Source organism: Vigna radiata, unplaced genomic scaffold, assembly GCF_000741045.1.
Source record: "Vigna radiata var. radiata cultivar VC1973A unplaced genomic scaffold, Vradiata_ver6 scaffold_83, whole genome shotgun sequence".
In the NCBI taxonomy this organism is placed as follows: Eukaryota; Viridiplantae; Streptophyta; class Magnoliopsida; order Fabales; family Fabaceae; genus Vigna; species Vigna radiata.
In genome coordinates, this window is record NW_014543268.1 from 809844 (window position 1) to 830943 (window position 21100).

Here is a 21100-nt window from a genome sequence, read left to right on the forward strand (position 1 = left end):
CAGCTTGTTTGGTTGGTTGTCTAGTATGTTTTTCTGGTAATTTTACTTCATAATTTTATTAAAAAATTAAGAAAATGATAAAATGTATGAAAAATGAAAAATTTGATGATAAAATATGAAAAGAAAGACTTAAATTTGAATAGGTTGAGTAAATTATTGGAGGAAAAAATTGTTGAGCCCTGGTTTGATATGAGAAATGGGATAAAGGTAGAAAAATGAAAGGTTTGAGGAATAGTTTTGTTGGAAGCATGAAGTCATATTCAAGTTGCCATATGTAGTGACACTGCCATAGGTTGGTCCATAGTATACTCTTCACTCTTTTCTCTCCATTTGAGAGATATGCTTTGCCAACTTCCAGAGATTTCCTAAAAGGAAAAACTTCTTTTAACGACACTTTTTAAACAATTTTTTGACAACGCATACGTGATAGCTTGTGATTGGTTTATTTTAAATATTTTTTAAACATAAATTCAAATAGACCAATCAAATGATGACATGTATCCTGTTGTCAAAAAAATTATCAAAAAATGTTTGTCAAAATATCATTGTCCTTCCTAAAATTCCATTACCACCTCCTATTGCCACTTCTCAAACCCTTTTCATTTTTTCTTTATTCCAACTTCATTTTTCTTACCCCTTTTACTTTTAAAACCTTAAACAAGCCCGTGGGCTTCCATTATGGCCTTTTGGGCCTCTTCACCTTAATCCTATCTCATTCCTTAACTTTCTGTGAATGATGTATATGCTGAAAATAAATATTTTTTCAGAGTAAAACATTTGGTCAATAATGGTTCCTCAAAATTATTTATTATATAAATCATTCAAAAAGTTTGATTAGTCCAATTTGTTGTGATTAATTTTATAAGATTTGTTAACAAAGTTTTCAAATAAATCCAATAATTATGTATCCCATATTGCTTTAGCTTAATATTGTTTTAAATAATGATGTGGCAATCACCTATGGAAAAGGATCAAAGCACAACTATAAATTTTACTATGGGTTACTTTTCAAATAAAAAATGTCACATATTAGATATCTTTTATGATTTTTACATATTAAATTATAATATATACTATCTTAATTGTTTACGCCAATTTTTATTAATAATCTATATATTTTTTCTTATTCTTTTAAAAGAACCAACTATCTAACTATATATATATATATATATATATATATATATATATATGAATATTAAGTTAGTATTAAATAAAAAAAACGTCAAAAATTTTATTTAATAGGATGTAAAGTAAATGTTATTATATAGATTGATGTAGTGGTTAATTATACTCCATTCGAAATATAATGAGTGGTTTATTTAAAGATAAATTGGGTAAATTTATTTATGTTTTTGAAAAAAAAAACTATTTTATTAAAAAAAGCAAATCTTGACTCTCTTTCTTTAATGTATTGGTTTAGTTTTTCATTTTAAAAATAAATAATTTCGATTTTTTTAAGTGCTATCTATTTCTTAAATAAGTAATTACTTCCTTATTTCAGATTATTTTTAAGATAAGTAACCCAATCCATATATTGTATATGCCAAAAGTCAAGTAATATTTAAAACATGATGAAAAAAATTAAGTAATGTTTAAAACAATGAAAAAAAGTAAGTAATGTTTAAAACATGTTTATTTCAATGAAAAGAAAAGTGAACTAATGTTTAAAACATGTTTTTGTAAATTAATTAATATCCACGCAATGAAACTTATGCAGCAACAATCATCCTTTGTTTGAAAATTCTCCCTCCTTTTCCTCATTTTGAACCCAAGTGAGAAGGAAAAGCTTATAACGGAAAATTAATAATTATTATATAAATAAATTGTGTGAACATAGCTAATTTTCCTAAATGATATTTTGATACCATAAACTTTTTATATTTATTTAATATTATTGTTTAGTTTTTATTATAAAAATATAAAAAAAAATATTACTTTATAATCATTTTATCTTGTATCAAAATGGATGTAAAATATATTAAGGTATCATTATTTTATTATATTAGATTAAAGCTCGAATTTTAGTCATATGTAATGAAAGGAAGAAAAGAGACTAGAAAAGTGAAATGGTGAAAAATTGAGTGTGATATAATGATATATAATTAGGGATAATGATACTTTGATAATATTTTAACATTATTTGTGTCATTCTGTAATTGGTTTAAAATTATTTAAAAATCAATAATAATAATAATAATCATAAACACCAACATAGATTAATCAGAGAATGACACGTAAATGATATTAAAATATTGTAAAAAAATGTTGTCAAAGTATCATTATTCATATAATTAGGATTTGTTAAGAGTACGAAAAAAATTGGAAAAAAATGGTGAAAGAGAGATGGTAAGTGGAAGCAGCACTATAGCTGAAGGTTCTTCTAAGCCAAGCCACCTTTCACACACTAAATCATACTTTATTGAAAATCTTTTCTCCAATATCTCATTCATTCATTTGTTATCTTATACATTTCTCAACCAATACCTACCAAATAGAGACCATGACCAAACATGGAAAATGATGTCTCTTGAATTAGGTTAATTTCACTACAACTCATGTACTTCATCATTTTGTTTCTTAACATTTTCAACCCATCACTTATTCCCCCAATTTTATTTTATTTACTTATTTCTTGCTTTGTCGCTTTCACCCATATTCCTAAGATCTAAAACCCATTTGCACGTCCATCTTTGTCCACACGATGTGGTGCTAGATTTCATCTCTAGAAAGTATGACTATAAATAAATTATTAGAAAAAAAACCACAATTAAACATCATGCTTTACAAATGCTTTAGTTAAATAATATAAATTTTAATTTTTTAAGCAACGTTTTTCTTTCTTCCAAAAATATTATCTTCAATAATATGTAATAAAACTAATACTTTAAATCAAGTTGTAAGAAAAAGACATGATTGACCTTGCTACAATTGGGATATTTTCAAAAATATTACTTAAATCTAGAAAGTACAATAGATAACCGAATATATAGATTTATACGTGGTTCACTAGAAAAATATAGGATGAATTAAGTATTTTAGCTCACTAATCTATTTATGTTTATTCCACATAACTCACACGAGTCAATAACGAAACGAGATCATTTAATTTACGTAACGTATAAAATTTACTATATTTTAAGTCACGTTAAATTATTTTATTTTGTTATTTTTTTCATTTCGTAGATGAATTCTTAAGTCATCTCTTTTGTTTATATTTAATATTGATTAATTGTTATAGTCTTTTTAACTTAAATAATATTTTTTTTATGTTTTTTCTTTTCTTAAAAAATTTAACTTTTACATATTTATTTGATGCAAATGTTGATTTTATGTTTACTTAATTTATTTTAATTTCATTATAAATAATACATTTGCACATAACAAAAATGTGAAACATTATAATAAATTTATTTTTTGCAACGTTTATATGTACCTTTTCTTTAAAAGATTCTGTTTATGCATTCAAACCTATATACATGCAGGACTAGCCAACAAAACTAGTCTGTAAGTTTTATGTCAGGTTTAATACGAAACAAAATGAAATAATCAACTTACATGGTCATTTCTACTCAAGTTATAACAAAGAAAAACAAGATAAAAAAAAAGTTTGAAAAAATCAAACAATTTATGACATGTGAATGTATTATTATCTAGATTATGATATTGTTTTTTTTTGTGTATTTAGAATATTATAGGTTATCAGAATGAGACATCTTAATTATTTCTTACTAACTTTTTCTTCCTATCAACATGAGATGAGATGTTAGTTTTGTTTGGATTGAATATTTTAAAATATATACTCTTTTTATAAAGCTAATGAATTTTAATTTTTATAATTTCGTTGATATTAAATCAACTTTACACTAAAAATGTGTTTCTAGCTTTTCTCTTATTACTTATGTAAGTTGATGTGTTGAGATCAGCCAAAACGTTATGATTTTAATTTGGTGGTTGGATTTACTTTGTCACACAGTAAAGACAAAAGGCTGTGTAATTTAGGTCAAGAATATGAAAAGAATTTGCATTGTTAGATTGGTTTTAACAAACATAAAATTCAAGGGTAATTAAAATAATATTTTTAACACGGTTTTAAAAATAAACTTTTTACATTAAGAATATTTAGGATCATTTAACTTTAAAAGTACCATTTGTTAGACCTAATTTCAATTAGATGTTTAGATCCATTTCTGACTATTATAAGAGAGCATTTTTTATTCACTAACTACGAAAGTAATCTTTTTAGTCACATCAAGAAACGGTTCATGTCATACCAACCAACTTTGGTTATTAACAACCACATTTCCTTTTACTAATAAATACACTACTTAAAGCATTAAGGTACAATTTTAAACATAACATAGAATTTAGGATTATCGAGACTAAATAATATTTTTTTAAGCTGAAAAATACAAAAATGTTACACTAAAAACTATTCTAAACGAACAAATTGATTTACGCACGTTCATTAAGTTTGAAATTTGATCAAATAAATAAATATTATATAGTTTTTCATAATGAATACTGTGTCTATGATATATATCATCAATTTCAAGATTTTCATTTTTATTTATTTATAGTTTGTTTGTAGTTATTTTTTGGTAACACAAATCTTTCATTTGATCATCATTTAAAAGATAATCTGTTGTTTAAGTAAAAAAGAGTCCTAAAAATTCATGTATTAAATACAATAATCAATAATCACTGATTACTTTACTTTTATCCTATTTATAAAAATTGTAATAGGCTTTTACACATCTTACCTTTGTTCGAGGAGAATTTCGTTGCTAGATGGAGTATGGATACTATGGTCCCAAATATGTTCAAACACGGTCCATTGAGTAACACATTGTAAGATGTGTTGACCTAAAGTAGGAGATATGAAATATGAATTTCGTTGTCAGATGGAGTATGGATACTATGGTCCCAAATATATTCAAACACGGTCCATTAAGTAACACATTGTAAGATATGTTGACCTAAAGTAGGAGATATGAAATATGAATCTCCCTACTCTTTTAATCAATAATTTGCATTAACAAATCTAAATATCCTCTTGTATCTACTCGTTCGCCAAAAAATCCAATAATTTGCTTGTTATAAAGAATAATAAGATTTTTTAATATATCCATCTTTTAGATGTCTACAATCCCGATAGTTATCACCATGATATTATCTTGATAAAAATTAGGAGCTTTAAAGTCTTCATCTATGAGAGTGTGATTAGAGAAATAGTTCTCACCCTTTTCTTATACTTTATTTTCTCATTCTTTTCTTTCTTTTTTCTTTTTCATTTTTTCATTTTCCATACACTAATTCAAACAAAAATATAAGAGACAATTTATAGTGTTTGAATAAATAAAATAAAAAATCAACTTGGAAATGTTAAATTCCCACCTTCTTTGTGAAAACAATTAAGTAGAAAGCATTCATGGAAACTATGGTTTGTGGTCTCGTAAGAATATTATTTCTTAAAACACAGCAAATATGAAAAGAAATAACATTTCCAACTCATGATTCACGAGAAACTAAAATTATTCTTTATACAATGTCGTGAGAGGGTAAGTTAAACGTAATATTCGATTGTGTAATGTTCCCGAAAATAAAATATCTACATATACAAATATTAACGATTATCCAAACTTAAATACGAAATATATGATATGTATAAATATAAATATTTGAATAGAAAACAAGTGAACACATAATAACTTAAAAATATATATACACACACACCATTAGCATTTTAAAATATTGTTATTTGACATCCAACATCGTATTATTGTCTATAAAAAAAATCACTATTTACCCCGATATATGCGTACTCGTTAACACATACTTATCATAATTATAATATATAGAATTTTAAATTTAATATGAAATTCTAAGTTATCATATTACATTTTCCATAACCCAATTATATTACGTAAGATATTGATTATAAAAATTCACATAAATCGAAACAATTTTAACGTCACTGGTTACTTTCGAATTGTTAAAAATGAATATCCAATTTAAGATTTAAAATTAATAAGTTATCCATAAATAATTCTTTGAGTATAATGAGTATGGGGTTCTCCATCAAATTTTCAACTAAAATAAATTCTAATATAGGAGATTCAAAAGTTAAAAACTTATATCTCCTATAATTGATGACTTCATTGCTTATACTAATTTATCTCACAAATGTTTATTATTTAAAATATGAAACTGGTTAAGACGTTTTGTACTTGTCCAGACACTGGTTAATCAATTATAGGAGATATTTTAATATCGCTTGAAAACACTTCCTCTTCCTTCGTAACCAGTACTCTTTTCTTAACAGGTAGGATAGGAAAATTGATTTAAAACTTTTTGCATAAAAAAATTTGAAATTAACAAAGGAATAAAGAATATCCTTTTTACCGTGGAAATTCGTAATTTTGAAATCTGGAATTGACAAAAAAGTATAGGATCCTAGCCACAAGGGAGATGGAGAGGAAAAATGACAAGGAAGAAAAGAGAAAAGAAAGAAAGAAAAGAAAGCAGAGTAGAGCTCTTGGTTGGATTACCTTTCTAGAGTGGTATTGGTTGGACTGAATTGTTCGTCAACACTCCCTTGACTAACCAAACAGCACAAGAATCCCGAAGCCGACATTGTCAACCCTTTATTTCCCGTCAATTCCCTCACTCCGTTCCAATCCCTCAACGTCACCGTTCTCGGCGATGAAGAAGACGACGCCGTCGACGACTCTCCTTCCCCCTCCTCCGTGCAAGAATTCTCGCAAGATTCGCTCGAAAACACTTCCTCTTCCTTCGATTTATCTTCCGCCGTCTTTCTCGGCCGCTGCTGTATATTCTCTCCCATCAGGTCTCGGTACCCTATCGCCCAAATCTTCTCCAACGCGGGGAACCCGGACCCGTCCATCACCATGGCGCCAATGTTCATCACGCCATGAAACCTCCCCGACGGCCTTCGGAGCTGGAAGGCGCTGAAGCACGGCGTCGACATGTCGACGTCGCGGGAGAGAATGTTGCTGATGAGGAACCGCAAGGTGCCGACGAGGTGGTCGCGGAAGGTTCCAACGGCGTAGATGGCAATGCAGATACCGGAGGTGTCACCGGCGAGAAACTCCGGTGACACGCGGAATAGGAACTTGTCGTTCCAGGTAGGGTTGTTTCCACCGAGTTTGTCAACGCGAGTTCTGAGCTTCGTTTCTGGGTGGATCCACGTGACGGCGTAGGTTTGGAGCTTTCGCCGAGGAGACGAAGGCATCTTCAAGCCCTGCGCGGAGATCAAGTTGATCTCCAATACTTGATGCGTGTTCGCCGGCGTCGGCATTCTCTCTCTTTCTTTCTGGAACCTTCCTTACCACAACATCTCTATTCTTTCTTGGGACTTCGGAACGGTGGTGATGAGCCAAGAAAGAATAAACGGTTGCGATTCCGGCGGAAAGAGACGCCTTATGGGTTTTCGTGAGAGGGAAAGGTAAAATCCGTTGGTTATAAATTGGCCGTCTTTTTTTGTAGTTGGTATTCGTTAGGGTAAAAAACGTAAATATTAGCTGTGATCAACTGAAGTGGTGTTAGGGTGAGGTTGCAAGTGAAATCCGCGTAGTTGCGTACCTGTTAATAACTAAGCTGTAACCATAAGAACAGAAGCCTACCCATAATAATGGAATTTTTTATTTTTTATTTTTTTCTGTTTTAAAAGTAAATTTAATAAAATATGAACAACATAAAATATTATTATTTTCCCTTTTAAGCTTCAGGCACTTTTTCTTCTTACAGAAAATAAAATAAACAAATAATTTAGTTGTAAGTTAAAAATCATTTTTAAGGAATTCATTTACGACTGTATGACTTTTATCCATTACTGCATTGTTCAATTTTTTTTTGTCCTGTTTGTTCAAAAATCGAAATTAAAAATTTAAATATAATGCTTTTAACGTATAAACATAAAGAGTTGTTGCAATATTAGATAATATAATATAATTTCAGAGACCCCTATAACATTAGTTTCCATATTTTTATCTTTATCACTTTTTTACTTTTGCTTTTGTAAAAAATAATTCTGAACATTGTAATTGGTTAATTTTATGACGATATTTGTTATTTCTTTTAAAATAATCATACATTTGGTCTAAATTCTTACATTTTTCGTTCATGCACGTAAAATAATCTTTTCTTTTATTTTCTAATGTGTAAATTGTAAAGTAGAAACTAAAATATATAAAAAAGTATATAGGTAATAATCACTGAATATTGTGTAAGTATACGAACTTAATATAACTTTTTTTAATTAATAGCAACACAAGAATAAGTAAACAATGAATAAAAGCTAAAATCCATCACAACATGTATCTTAACAGCGAACTGTTAAAATTGATTTGATCACGTTCCATTACAATTGTTTTTCATTTTAATTTAGTCTTATTTCTTTTAATAAATCCAAAATAGTTAAAATGATTTATAAATGTAGACAATAAGAGTGGAGAGGTTCACCATGTTTGATCGATGATGATAATGCATTAGCATTCTTTTTATTTTTTTCAAAGTAAATAATCTTTTGCTAAAATTAAAAGTCTTACCATATTTAATCAAAATTCACATTGGTTTGACACTCCTTCCAACTATTGTAAGCCCTGTTTCTCGGAAAAATTTTGGGTCTCTTTTTCTAAGTCACTTTAATATTTATTTCCAACTCACTTTAATGTATAATGACTTTTAAATTGTTCTTTTATAAAAAAAAAAAAAGAATCACACTCTTCTCTCAAAGTTCTCAAAGAAAATAATTTATAAGTGTGAAACAAACGTATCCATCTTATTCTCATCATTCTCGTAAAACATAGGAAGAGTAAATAGATTATAGTTAATTTTTTTTTACTGTTGGTTATTATTTTGTCTAGAATTTCAAATAGGTTTTTTTTTTTCCAAAGTCTCAATTGAATCTTTATTTTATGAAAATTGTAATAAGTAGACCCCTACGGAGCCTAACAGCATGTTAATCTTTAAATGACATAGAGTAACTTATTTGATGTATGTGTTCCGATGTGTGTTTTTTATTTTTTTTTTAAATAAAAGAAATTTATAAAAATAAATTAAACATTAAACATTAAACTGCATACTTCCAAATTCTCTTTAGCTAGCAACCTCACTTTCGAAGCATTCGTGGCATTGACTCTTCTTCTTTCTCTTCCTCATCCTTCTTGTGAAGCTCCTTCACTAGGCTCTTCAGCTCCTCGAGTTTGTCCTCTTCGACCTCCACCAGGTTCAATAGATCTTCGTTATTCGACTTCGTCTTGTGCTGGTGCTGTTGTTTTGGTTGGTGGTGTCTCTGTCCGATCTCTCAGCATAGCGGGAGTTGGCGCCGCAGCTAACGACATTGAAGACTAGGCGGCAGAGGAGGTGGTGGAGAGGGAATGCCATAGGGGGAAGTGGCCACCAACGACGGAGGTGCTCTTGGAACGGTGGTGGCCAAGGACCACGTTCTCGACGTTGTTACGGTAGAAGTTTGCCATCTCCGGCGAATTGTATTGTAGAGAGAGAGAAAAAAAATGAAAAAGAGAGAGAGAGAGAGAAGAGAGAGTGTTTTTTTTTCTTGTTTTTGTTTGAGTGGGAACTCTGTAAAGAGAGAAGGGAACGTTGAGTCAACGTTTTTTCCTTCTCTGTAATCAAATTCTGAACAATCTCTCCCTCTTCTCAATCGAATCAACAATCATCATTCATTCCAGTAATCCAACAACAACAATATGCTTTGTTTGCAATTTATCAACAACAACCCTTTTAAGCAAGTTTAGTGTAATCACCTTCTACTTTTCCATATTAAAGCTACGCTCAATTGCGTTTTCATCTCCATACATTTCTACTCCATGTTAATTTCTATTTTCATTGTTCTCCCACGAACCCTAATTCGAAACCCCAATCTTCTCCAAATCTGATTTCGATTTGGTAATTGCACAGAAAGGACTGCTACACTTAATTTAATTTCTTTTTGATTTTATGTATATTTTAAATTTTATTTCTCAACTCTATTTTTTAATTCAAAAATTAAAAAAATACACTTCAAAACACGTTTTTGATGCCACATCATTTAAAAAGACACGGTCAACATGCCAACCCCATGTAACACCCTCTTTAATAACATCTTCTCAATTTGACAGAAAACTCATATTTGATTCAATTTTATAAAAATAAGAACCCAATTGAAATGAGAAAAAAAAGAAAACATATTTAAGATTATGGACGAAAATAGGAGACACTAACTTTTTTTTTTGCTACTTGTATCTTTTAAACTCATTCTTACGAAGAAGGAAGCAGTGACGAAAACAGTTAAACCCATTTTTTCATTTGTCCTACATGCTACAATTTTTAAAACATGTAATTTGGAGACAGACTTAATAATATAAAACATATCAATTCAATTACATAAATAATACAATTTTAAAATTTAAAATATACATAAAATCAACATCACCCGTATAATAGAGCGCGGAAAACTGCAATAACTGGTTAGAGACAATAGCTGGTTATTTTCTCCCAAGCTAAGCTAACGCATATTTTGGGTACAAAGATAGAGTGGACAAGAATTATACTTTTATTTTCCTTTTTTTGTGACATTATACATTTGTTTTCGAATCTTGTAAGATATTCTTCTTTCTACGTTCTTGTCTTCTAAACCAACAAACCTTCTTAAATATAATTATTACAATGTGCGAGTCACGGATTACATCTCTTTTTATCGTAATGCACGTTGTGGTTATATAAAGATGAAGGATATGAATGATAAGAATTTGGATAAAATATTTGTTTTCCTCTAAAATATTTAAAGTTGAGTTTTTGTTTTTCTATTTTTTTTATCCAATTTGAGTGTGTATAATTTTCATGCACTGACTTCTTCAGCTTTTAATAGAACACTTTTAAAATTAAGAAGATCTAAAACGAAAACAATATTTTTTAGGATGAAAACTATATCTTAAAGTTTTTAGAAGGATGACAAGTATATTTATTGTATTGTGTGAGAATTTTCTGGTAACAAAAGAAGGTTGCATAATATCAAACCGTTTTTTCCTTTTTATCACACTTTTAATTTCTTTTATTTTCCTATTATCTTCTTATTTTCTTTTCTGGTTACAGAAAGCGTTATATAAAGCAACAAAGCATGATTAGAGAAGAGTAGATAAATTACAATGTAATGAAATATTATACTAAGAAAAAAAAACATATATATATATATATATATATATATATATATATATATATATATATATATATATATATATATATATATATATATATATATATATATATATATGGAGGGAGAACAAGAAATCTTGATTTGGAGATTACCACAAAGAGATTTGAGATTAAATATAGCGTTTTTACGTAAATATTCTCGTTGCTTTATTTTCACATACTCATCAACACTATTATTTTTCACATGCACTACTTTTATTTTTGAAATGAACAAGTGAGATTCCTAAAGCATATAAGAGAGATTCTCACTTCAAAGATGACCATACACCTTTGACTAGTTGACCATGTACAAGTGAGTCTCTTCAATGTCCCATTAAATAGTTGGTTGATGTATTGATGTATATTATTAGATGACTCGGTGGTGGGGAGTTGTGTTATGGTGTTTCCTTAAAGTTGTGGAGATAATTTGATGTCACTGCTCGTGTTGTGGTGTTTCTTTGAAGCTTTAGAGATAGCTTGTTGTCACACTCTGCTCCTTGAACCCAGGTGAGTTCCAAAATGAGTGTGGCAATGTGTGTTGTGTATGGTTCATATTCACGGTTTGTGGTAAGAATCCATAGCAAGAGTAGCTCGACAACATAGAAGTTCGACATCCTAGAAACCCGATAACATGTCAGCCTGACAACATAGAAGTTTGGCATCACACTAACCTTGCAAAATAGAAGCTTGATAGGAAGCAAAACAACACAAGAGACAACATAGTTTGATACTCCAAAACATACATATTGTCCCTATTGAAATGGGACGAGGATAATCGTATGAAGAGTTCTTGCTCCGCTGAACGTCCTCCTTACTCCTTGCTCCAAATTATCGAACGGTGTAGGGCTCCTAGCTTTAAATGACCGAACGATGTAGGGGGTGACCTCAAAAATAAGCCCTTATTATAGAGTTTATAAGAGTCTGACCAATTAATTTAAAATGTTCCTGCTGAAATGGGATGAGGATAACTGTCTAAAGAGTTCTCATCTCTCCATCGAACGTCCTCCTTACTCCTTGCTCCAAATTACCGAACGGTGTAGGGCTCCTAGCTTCAAATGACCGAACGGTGTAAGGAGTGACCTGCAAAATACACTCCGACGCTCAAGTCAGAATTTTTCTCAGCAGGTCTTTTGTAACTCAATAGTGAGTAAAATGTGAGTTTACCTCGAAATTAAACCCCTATTTATAGAGTTTATAAGAGTCTGACCAATTAATTTATCTCTTAATGATCATTAGTGCAAACCTTAACCGCTTAACAACAGCCGTTACAACATTAGTTACACCTTAGCTCTGCTCAACGTTGTCGGAACCGAGCAGTCATGAGGTGCTTTCTGGCATGTCAATAGTTCGGTCATCCCCTTCCCGGTTGAGATCGAGCGGTCATGATACACTTTCTCGTTCCCTTAACTGTTCGGTCTTTTCCTTTCAACTAATCGTTGTTCTCGACCAGTAAAACATGAGCCTACAGTAACACATATCCTTTTATCATAACAGCCCAATTGGATTAACATCATAATTCATGGACACAGGTTGAATGACGTGCATACACATGCTTGGAACTAGATCTATGAAGACTTGAACTGGATTTGTGAAAACTTGGAATTGATTCCAAGAAAAATGGAGCATATTCTTGTTTGGAACCGATTTTATGGTCTTGGAATATGTTTTGTTTTGTTTGGAATCGATTCCAAGGTATTGGAATTGATTCTCTCATGCTTGGAACCAATTCTAAAGCTCTCATTTGTACTATAATAAATGTGTTATATTGCAGGAAACGTTGGATAATAGTTGTACAAGGTGATTCTAAAACAACTTTCAAATTCAATTTAATTTCTATGATGTCTTCATAATTTGTATTTTGATTTTGTCTTATATATCTTGAACTCAGATGAATTTTCCAATAAGGAGGAAGCAAATGATCTTGACAGACGAATGTTTGTTATTGTGGTGAACGTTAAACTGCCATCCTTAACGAGAGATACAATCTAATTCTCAGAATCTCTTCATCTCAATTAGTGTAAATTTTTGAGTTATTAACAAGCATGGACATTTTAAATGACAACTTATTCAAAGAGTGCTATTACTTTCTTTATTCACACCTATCCCTTACAAGACACATTGGGATATAGACACAATATCCTTAGAATAGATTTCAAACTTATATGAATAAAAAAGTTTCACTTTAATTAATCATAAATCATATTTTATCTTATGACCTATACTCTCATCCTATATTATGTCATATTTCGAGTTAGTCTTATTAATTGTGTGATAGTAAATATTTAATTATTTTAAGTTTTAATATTGAAAATCAAAATATTGAATTTTTTAATACAACATTAGACAAATCCTTTACAAACTTTATTCCCAATTTCATCCCACCATCGTCTCCAAATCTGTTAAAAAAACATAAATTTCATTTTTAAATCCATCCAAATATATCATCTCCATTTTTCTCATATCTTTCCTTACAAAAGAATACAACAATCGCCTGCCTCTAACCTTTGATATAAAACTAATAATTGTTTACATACGAAGAAATTCTATTAAAATGTACAGATTCGATGTAAAACGAGATTTAGACAAAGGAACATTACTTTAACTTGTTCTGCCCTTAATCTTTGTCTGCAGTCACGTCGTGGCACTTGCCGACACATTTTTTGAGATAACGAGCTGGTGCAGCTCACTGGTCATTTATTTTTATTTACCTATAAACTGTTAAAACAACAATTAATTTGAAAAAAAAATGCATAAAAACAATCAAAGAAATAAATTAGGTCCAAGACGTTAAGTAGATTATGGATTTTTGTATGCAATGATAGCGTAACTGCATGGTACGTGATGTGTAATAAAACATTTAAGGAGGCTTTATAAATTGGTTCCAAACTTGGTCGGTGTACATCAAGCTAAGACTGCAATGGGCAATAAAACACCAAAAGTTTCAATTTTTTTTCTCTTGAATTTTCTTGCATTGGTTTTTACAACCAATGCAGGAGGAGACATAGTGATTTACTGGGGCCAGGACGAGAGAGAGGGCTCATTAACCGAAACATGCAATTCTGGACTGTACAAAATTGTGAACATAGCGTTTCTTGCAAGATTTGGCAGTGGGCGTGAACCCCAAATCAACCTTGCAGGTCACTGCGAACCTGCATCAAACGGTTGCAAAACTTTGAGCAAAGAGATAAAGAATTGCCAGAAGAGAGGCATCAAGGTGATCCTTTCAATCGGAGGTGGTGATCCAGGGTACTCCTTGTCATCCGCCGGAGACGCTACAAACGTGGCAGATTTCATATGGAACAACTTCTTGGGAGGGAAATCTAGGACAAGACCATTGGGTGATGCAGTGTTGGATGGTGTAGATTTCGACATTGAAGTTGGTGGTGGTGAAGCTTTCTACGCTGTGCTTGCAAGGAGACTCTCTCAGCACAGCAGAGGGGGCAGAAAGGTGTACTTAACAGCAGCACCACAGTGTCCTTTCCCTGATGAACACCAGAATGGAGCACTGTCAACAGGGCTATTTGACTTTGTTTGGGTTCAGTTTTACAACAACGAACCGTGTCAGTTTGACTCTGGTGACCCCAGCAAGTTTCAGAATTCATGGAAGCGGTGGGTCTCGTCCATTAAGGCTAGGAAAATTTATTTGGGTCTTCCTGCATCTCCATCGTCAGCTGGTAGCGGCTTTGTGCCAGCGCAAACTGTGATAAGGGAAGTGTTACCTTTTGTCAAAAGATCGCGCAAGTATGGTGGGGTAATGCTGTGGGATCGGTCCGCTGATAAGCAAACCGGATTTTCCAGAACCATCAAGGGCAGTGTTTGAGGTTTGAAAACCTTGAAGTTTAGCTCCTTCACTTGTGTTGAATTCTGTTTCCTTGTAAAAGTAATAAAAAGATATCCAAATAAAGGAGGTAGAAGGTGTTGATCATGCTTGAAAAAGCTGTCCCGGGTTGTTCATTCAGTTTGAAACCATGCACGTAATGTTGTCTAGTCCGTAAAATTGTGTTGATTCAATTTCATTGTAGAAAAGTTTCATTTGCCATGTTTAGGTCTATTTTAATTATAATTATATGTTAACTTTATAGAGAGCTTGAGCAACATCAAGCGTTTGTAGTCCAACGGTTAGGATAATTGCCTTCCAAGCAATAGACCCGGGTTCGACTCCCGGCAAACGCAAGATTTTTTAGTTGAGCTGTCGTATAAATTTTTTTATGGTGGCTCTTTCACTAATGAGTAGTAACAAATCGCAGACAAAAAAAAAGGCTACTGCGTTATATTGTCATTATTCAGAGATTATTCACAGACTATTACTGGAAAACATGGACTAAGGTAAGTCTGTTTATTAGTAGACGCAGGGTGAAAGAAGAGAATTAAGCATTTGTCAAAGCTGTTTTCTTAACTCTCTTTTATCTAAAAAAGAAAGAAAATGACATAGTTTGTCATGAGAGGTATCATAGCACAGAACCGGCCTTCAACGTAGGCGCCTTTTGCTTGAGAAAGAGAGTAGATAGCACACTTTTACTGCGGCTGTGAACTTGGGCAGCCTCACGTCCATTTCGATCGTCAAATGATCCAAATTTTGTCAATGGTTTGGAACCATTCAGTGCATCCTGCATACACAGAATCATCAGTAACTTTGCCGAAGTTATGACAGAAAAGTACTAAGAAAAAAATCATCTTTCAACTAGCTCGCTAGCTGGGATATATTCTCCACAATTTCAGGTACTGATGCATTGGTTGATAGAATTTATATTGTTTTGTGGAAGCCAAATAAAAACAATCATTTTTCCCCGGTGGCTGTGAAAACAACCCTACAAATTTGTAAGAGAAGGGAAAAAGCCTAATTCAATTAAGTGGTGTGGATCTATAGTAAAAGTTTTCTTTTTCCATTGGAATAAATTATGCATGCTATATTGAAACCAATTTAATATTTGAATGAATCAATCAAAGACTAATTTTGGCTTGCATCCATTCTCACTTTAAATATATTATATTGTACAAGGACCACATATTCATCAGAAGTAACTAATGAAGATCAAATAGATAAGGCAAATATAGGATCAAATACCCAATGGGCAGATGAAAAGTATTTGCTTTTTAAATCAAAAGCATCTCAACATGTTTGATCACTGTCGATACTAGCCTGGCTGGGAATTTGTAATATCAACAGATTTTCTGGTTCAACAATCTGCTGAAATTTTTAAATTCAATGGACTGTTGAAGATGAACTTCTGTAATGAATCTCAGCACGATGAACAAAATGAAACACGAACAACACTCATCTGTAAACAGTATTATTCTGTAAAAAAGTATTGAGTGAGTAAGTTACTGATGCAACGAACTCCAAAATGAAGCTGCTAGCAAAATTATCAATGACCTTTCCCCTCAGTACATTAGTTTTTTATGTATCAAAATTATCAATGAGAACAGTCAAATACCCTCATATATCATCAATTAGAAGTATTATCCTGTTCTAGAAAAGGAACTTCTATCTGAATCTTTATTCAAGTGCAAAATCCAAACTACGCTTTCCTGACAGATTATGTCAAAGATATTGCCTTGAAATGTTTAAACAAAGATAAACAGTTTTCCAAACACATGAAATCAAATAACAACAGATAGGTCAATTCTAATCAATCACATTTGACTAATCTGTCAAATATGGCACCCCACTACCACACATTTGAACTTCCTGATGAAAGCAAAGTTACCTCGTCTGTGACACCAAAAGTTTGGGTGGCAGCTCTAGAAGTAAGAGTTCCATTTGATATGTGGAGTTGTGCTGCTGAGGGTTTCATCCATATACGCTCTTCACTATCTACAGGCACGGAACTAGGAACTGTGAGGAGCTAATGTATTTAAACAGGGAAACCATAACCATTGCTTACTCACTGTAACTGAATTATGTGCTCCAAAGGATACATCTATTCAGCATACCTAGAAGGTGGAAAACTCCAGAGGTCTTGGCAGAAAATTTGGAGTCCTTGGGGCTGCAAAAATGGATGTGTTAAAAATAGTGAAAAAGCAGTGTCTAGTGCCACTGTAATACCATTAATGGAGTGAATAGCAAATAAAGCAACGAGCCTACACAGCCCAAAATTGTAAGCTTACTTTTTGGAAGTGCGGGAAGTCGTTTTTTTTAAGGTAGACTTAGTTTCTGATGCTAAATGCCATGAAAGAGTTTTTGAAATAGGGGTACCTAGGTACAATCATAATACATATTCAGTTGAAGGAGAAAAGGAGAAAGGCGGAGAACATACATCAAAACAGAAAGCTCCAGAAGGGACATTTTCCCAATAACAGACCTGAAGAAGGAAGACGAGTTCTGGTTCGAAACAGATTTTGTCTTGAATTAATCTGTCTGTGTGAGCTGAAATGTACCTTTTTATTCACAGAATCTAGCTTGCGTTGTTAAGAACAAAACAAGAATCATAAGTAAACGAAAATCTGTAGAGTGAATAGTTAATTCTGGAGGAAAAAAAACAGTTAGGCCTACTTGGCAAAATGTAGTGCTTATGATGTCTGGGAACGAAAGCTAACAACTGCTGTTGCCGAAGGCCCTCTCTATCAGTGTAAACATGACATGTAAGAAGTTTCTGCATTTTTGCAAATATCTCGCTTCAAATCCAATTGGTATTTATTTATTTCGAAATTGTAAAAAATATTTGTAATACCTGATTCAACGTAGAGACCTTCAAGTCCATGGTGGATACGTCAAAGGTTTGCTGCTCAAGAAGGTCGGTTAACTTGTAAGCAACAGTTCCCAGATGATCGACAGTATTAATAAGAGCTCTTACAGCATAATCTTTCAGGTTGTCAAGTACACTGTTGTAGAAATAAAATAAAACGGAGTTTGTCTGGGTTAATCCATGCAGTTCGAATACAGAAGAATAATCAGCTAGCAGACACAAATTTAACTAGCGACAAAAATTCTCGGTTACATTACAAGTAGTCCTATGCCATGGTATCCATTCTCTTCAGTTTCACTATCCAGACACAACCATACATTTTAAGAATCATTACAAGTTCTTCTGCGTATATACAATAACGCAAATACTACAGTCAGATCAGAGATCAATAGAAATTACTTAAGCAGTAACAAGTCTTAACCAATGTTTATTAGGCGTTCACTTTAAACCATTTAAAATTTGTTATAAAAAAAATCGAATTAATTTTCTAAGTAGTCTCGATTTAAAGATCCGTTTTCTTGTTTACAGCATTTTGTTATATCCATCCACAATTCCCACATAAAAGCAAAACACACATCTGGCCTTTGTTGAAAACTTTAAGGCACAAATATAAGTAGAAAATTTCAGCCATAACACTGACAGGCATACAAATAACTAGGACTCAGCGAAATCACTAATTGTAAAAATGAGAGGTATGTTTGCATTCCAGAGCAACAAAGTAAAATACCCATTAACAAAAAGTACCCTTACACTTGTTTTTTATCACTATGGAGATAAGATTTCTCGCAGTACTCGGCAGCAGAATAGAGTTGAGGCCTCAGATTCTTAAGTTCCTGAAATGACAGTATAAGGAGGATCAGCACCAGAAATTAGAATAGGGATTAATTCTTTGTGGAGAGATTAGAGGTTCCAAATGTAATGTGATAATGAGGTTTGTGGTTATGAATTTGAACGCAAGAGAAAGAATTGTAAAAGGGACGGTAATGTAGTTTAGTAAATGAGAATAGTGATAGATCTGATGACCTGCAAGGCGAAGATGAAGCTCTTGCTGTGCTCCATGGAAACCACGTCCATTGTCATGGCGCAACGTTCCGTCAAAAAGCTACAACACTGATGGTAGTTAAGTATTTGTTTGGTTCGGTGAGAAAAAAACAACAAAGGTGGATCAAATTCAAGAACTGAAAAGAGAGTGAGTGAGAAGGAAGAAGACAAGACAGTCAAATTCCAAAGACAACATGTCACTCATTTCATTGCATCTGAAAATCACCCAACACAAATAATTAATTAAGAATTATTGTGTTCTTTGCTGTAAGGGAAACGACAATTTTCCAAAGACATTCATGCCCTTGTCTGTGTTATTCCATTTTTAAATCTACACTCTTCCTCATACTTCTCCTGAGTTATAAATGCCCTTTTATCTCACCTTATAAGTAACTATAAAAGACATTATTTTAGTTAAAAAAGATGATCTCAAATTAATTTTTTATAAACCGTTATAATTTCTTTATTCTCTAAAACAAATTCAACTCCTTCAAGTCTTTTTTAAACTAGTACACAAATACATAAAATGAAAAGAAGAATAAGAAAAAGAAGGATGGAATATGCTCTGAAGTAAAGCCATGACACCCAACCCAAAGATTCCAATCTTTCCTAAAGGATTATTCTGTCGTCCAAGTTTTTATTTTTCTCCACCCTCTCTTTCTTGGGTCATTTCTCTGTAACCCACGCCACAAGGTGACATTTTTGGAGCTTTTTATTTGAGGAAAATAGCCGAAGGCAAAGTAGAAAGAAAATCCAAATCCAACCAATCACACTCTTTTCCCACTTAATAACTCCATACATCTAATCTTGTTTTTTTTTTTTTTTTTTTTCTTTTCTTCTCATGCAGAACCACATTTTGTTCTTTCACTTTCATCGCAAAAATCCCACCCATCACCATGTCCCTTCTCATCCATTGCTCGGAACCGTTCTTGGTCCCGAAAATAGTGCACTATCTTAACCCTAGACCCAGTAAGCTCTACAGCTTCAAACCGGTAACAAAGGGCAAGACAATGGATTTAAAAGTGAGTTGCAAAGTTAAGGATTATGGGTTTTTGGGTTTGGATCAGAATTTTAGTTCGTACGGCTATTTTTCGGCTCCAGTGAAGAGAGGAAGCAAAGAGGAAGAAGAAAAAGAAAAGCAAGAATATTACGTGAATTTGGGGCATGCTCTGAGGGCTCTGAGGGAGGACTTCCCTGCCCTCTTCCACAGAGAACTGTCCTTCGACATCTATAGGTTCCACTTTCCCTTTCTTTTCTTTTCTTTTCTCAATTTTATTTTATTTCAGACATAGTTGTACTTGTGATTTTTGATTGTCTTACGTACAATTGTAATAGTCGCGAACCAAAAATGTAACCAAACATTTATTTTGTTTGCGTAGTAGTTGTTGTTTTAGCTGCTTTCTTTGCTTATTGGAATTTGGAAGTTTTCTGAGCATATGCAAATTCAATTTTGCTGTGTCTATAAACATATCTGTTTCTTTCATTCAGGGATGATATTGTGCTCAAAGATCCTTTGAACACGTTCGTTGGCATCGAGAGTTACAAATCAATCTTCTGGGCTCTACGATTTCATGGCAGGATGTTTTTCAAGGCTTTGTGGATTGACTTATCCAGCGTGTGGCAGCCTGCTGAGAATGTCATTATGGTTCGGTGGACTGTTCATGGAATCTCACGAGGTCCATGGGAGAACCGTGGGAGGTTCGATGGAACCTCGGAGTATATACTTGACAAGAATGGCAAGATTTTCCAACACCGTGTTGACAATGTTGCTACCAACACACGTCCTAAATTTAAACTGCTGCGTGTGGAAGACTTGCTTCAGTCTATATGCTGCCCCTCTACTCCAAGACCAACTTATTTTGAAACATCGTCGTCTACAGAGAGAACTTGATGTGTTGTTGCTCAAGTTTTCTTCCAAAAGTTTTGCAGTAAATAATGAATGGCCATGCGGTGCTGAAATCTAATGGTATGGACCAATAGGGCTTTAATTGGGTGTTGTAATTGGTTGAGTTTGAAACTCGAGTATTCTGTATATAAGTTGTATATACAATAATAATACGATTGCAGGTTCATATGCATCATCACTCATATAAGTACTTCGTATGTCTTTATTCTGATTTCTAACGTAAACTAAGAATCTACTCATAGTTGGGAAAAACTTA

General features: G+C 32.4%; 4 protein-coding genes and 1 non-coding gene across 6 annotated transcripts; 3 read left to right on the forward strand and 2 right to left on the reverse strand.

Annotated features, from left to right (window-relative positions):
• Nucleotides 1-4779: 4779 nt before the first annotated feature.
• On the reverse strand, nt 4780-7744 carry LOC106754090. The gene is made up of 2 exons (XM_014636042.2): nt 6549-7744; nt 4780-4863 (listed from the first exon to the last, which is right to left on the reverse strand). Exons 1-2 carry the CDS (start codon nt 7316-7318, stop codon nt 4821-4823), a joined length of 813 nt encoding a protein of 270 aa, XP_014491528.2. The 5' UTR covers nt 7319-7744; the 3' UTR covers nt 4780-4820.
• A 6384-nt stretch (nt 7745-14128) lies between these two features.
• Nucleotides 14129-15384, forward strand: LOC106754095 (basic endochitinase-like). The gene has a single exon (XM_014636047.2). The coding sequence runs from the start codon at nt 14129-14131 to the stop codon at nt 15029-15031; it is 903 nt and encodes a 300-aa protein (XP_014491533.1). The 3' UTR covers nt 15032-15384.
• Nucleotides 15313-15384, forward strand: TRNAG-UCC. Its single transcript has one exon. It is a non-coding gene; the product is annotated as a tRNA-Gly (tRNA).
• Nucleotides 15385-15460: 76 nt separating this feature from the next.
• LOC106754082 (protein ABIL1) lies at nt 15461-19265 on the reverse strand. Its single transcript, XM_014636029.2, has 9 exons — nt 18921-19265; nt 18648-18730; nt 17883-18033; nt 17705-17804; nt 17514-17606; nt 17320-17407; nt 17146-17198; nt 16920-17026; nt 15461-15818 (listed from the first exon to the last, which is right to left on the reverse strand). Exons 1-9 carry the CDS (start codon nt 18975-18977, stop codon nt 15660-15662), a joined length of 891 nt encoding a protein of 296 aa, XP_014491515.1. The 5' UTR covers nt 18978-19265; the 3' UTR covers nt 15461-15659.
• A 92-nt stretch (nt 19266-19357) lies between these two features.
• On the forward strand, nt 19358-21041 carry LOC106754081. Of its 2 annotated transcripts, XM_014636028.2 has the most exons (3): nt 19358-19631; nt 19786-20172; nt 20427-21041. In XM_014636028.2, the coding sequence occupies exons 2-3, from the start codon at nt 19835-19837 to the stop codon at nt 20827-20829; spliced, it is 741 nt and encodes a 246-aa protein (XP_014491514.1). In that variant the 5' UTR covers nt 19358-19631; nt 19786-19834; the 3' UTR covers nt 20830-21041. The 2 variants fall into 2 exon arrangements, with proteins under 2 accessions (XP_014491514.1, XP_022633514.1); XM_022777793.1 differs by having other exon boundaries at nt 19361-20172; nt 20427-21040.
• Nucleotides 21042-21100: the final 59 nt, after the last annotated feature.

What these genes read in the sequence shown, in the direction of transcription:
- LOC106754090 (XM_014636042.2), bottom strand. Translation starts at nt 7,318, where the DNA reads ATGCCGACGCCGGCGAACACGCATCAAGTATTGGAGATCAACTTGATC. An exon ending in ACCAATACCACTCTAGAAAG is followed by an intron (nt 4,864 to 6,548) that starts GTAATCCAACCA and finishes CTCCTACTTTAG; the next exon opens with GTCAACACATCTTACAATGT.
- LOC106754095 (XM_014636047.2), top strand. Translation starts at nt 14,129, where the DNA reads ATGGGCAATAAAACACCAAAAGTTTCAATTTTTTTTCTCTTGAATTTT.
- LOC106754082 (XM_014636029.2), bottom strand. Translation starts at nt 18,977, where the DNA reads ATGACAATGGACGTGGTTTCCATGGAGCACAGCAAGAGCTTCATCTTC. An exon ending in GCTTCATCTTCGCCTTGCAG is followed by an intron (nt 18,731 to 18,920) that starts GTCATCAGATCT and finishes CTGTCATTTCAG; the next exon opens with GAACTTAAGAATCTGAGGCC. An exon ending in AACTCGTCTTCCTTCTTCAG is followed by an intron (nt 17,408 to 17,513) that starts GTCTGTTATTGG and finishes GATTGTACCTAG; the next exon opens with GTACCCCTATTTCAAAAACT.
- LOC106754081 (XM_014636028.2), top strand. Translation starts at nt 19,835, where the DNA reads ATGTCCCTTCTCATCCATTGCTCGGAACCGTTCTTGGTCCCGAAAATA. An exon ending in CTGTCCTTCGACATCTATAG is followed by an intron (nt 20,173 to 20,426) that starts GTTCCACTTTCC and finishes TCTTTCATTCAG; the next exon opens with GGATGATATTGTGCTCAAAG.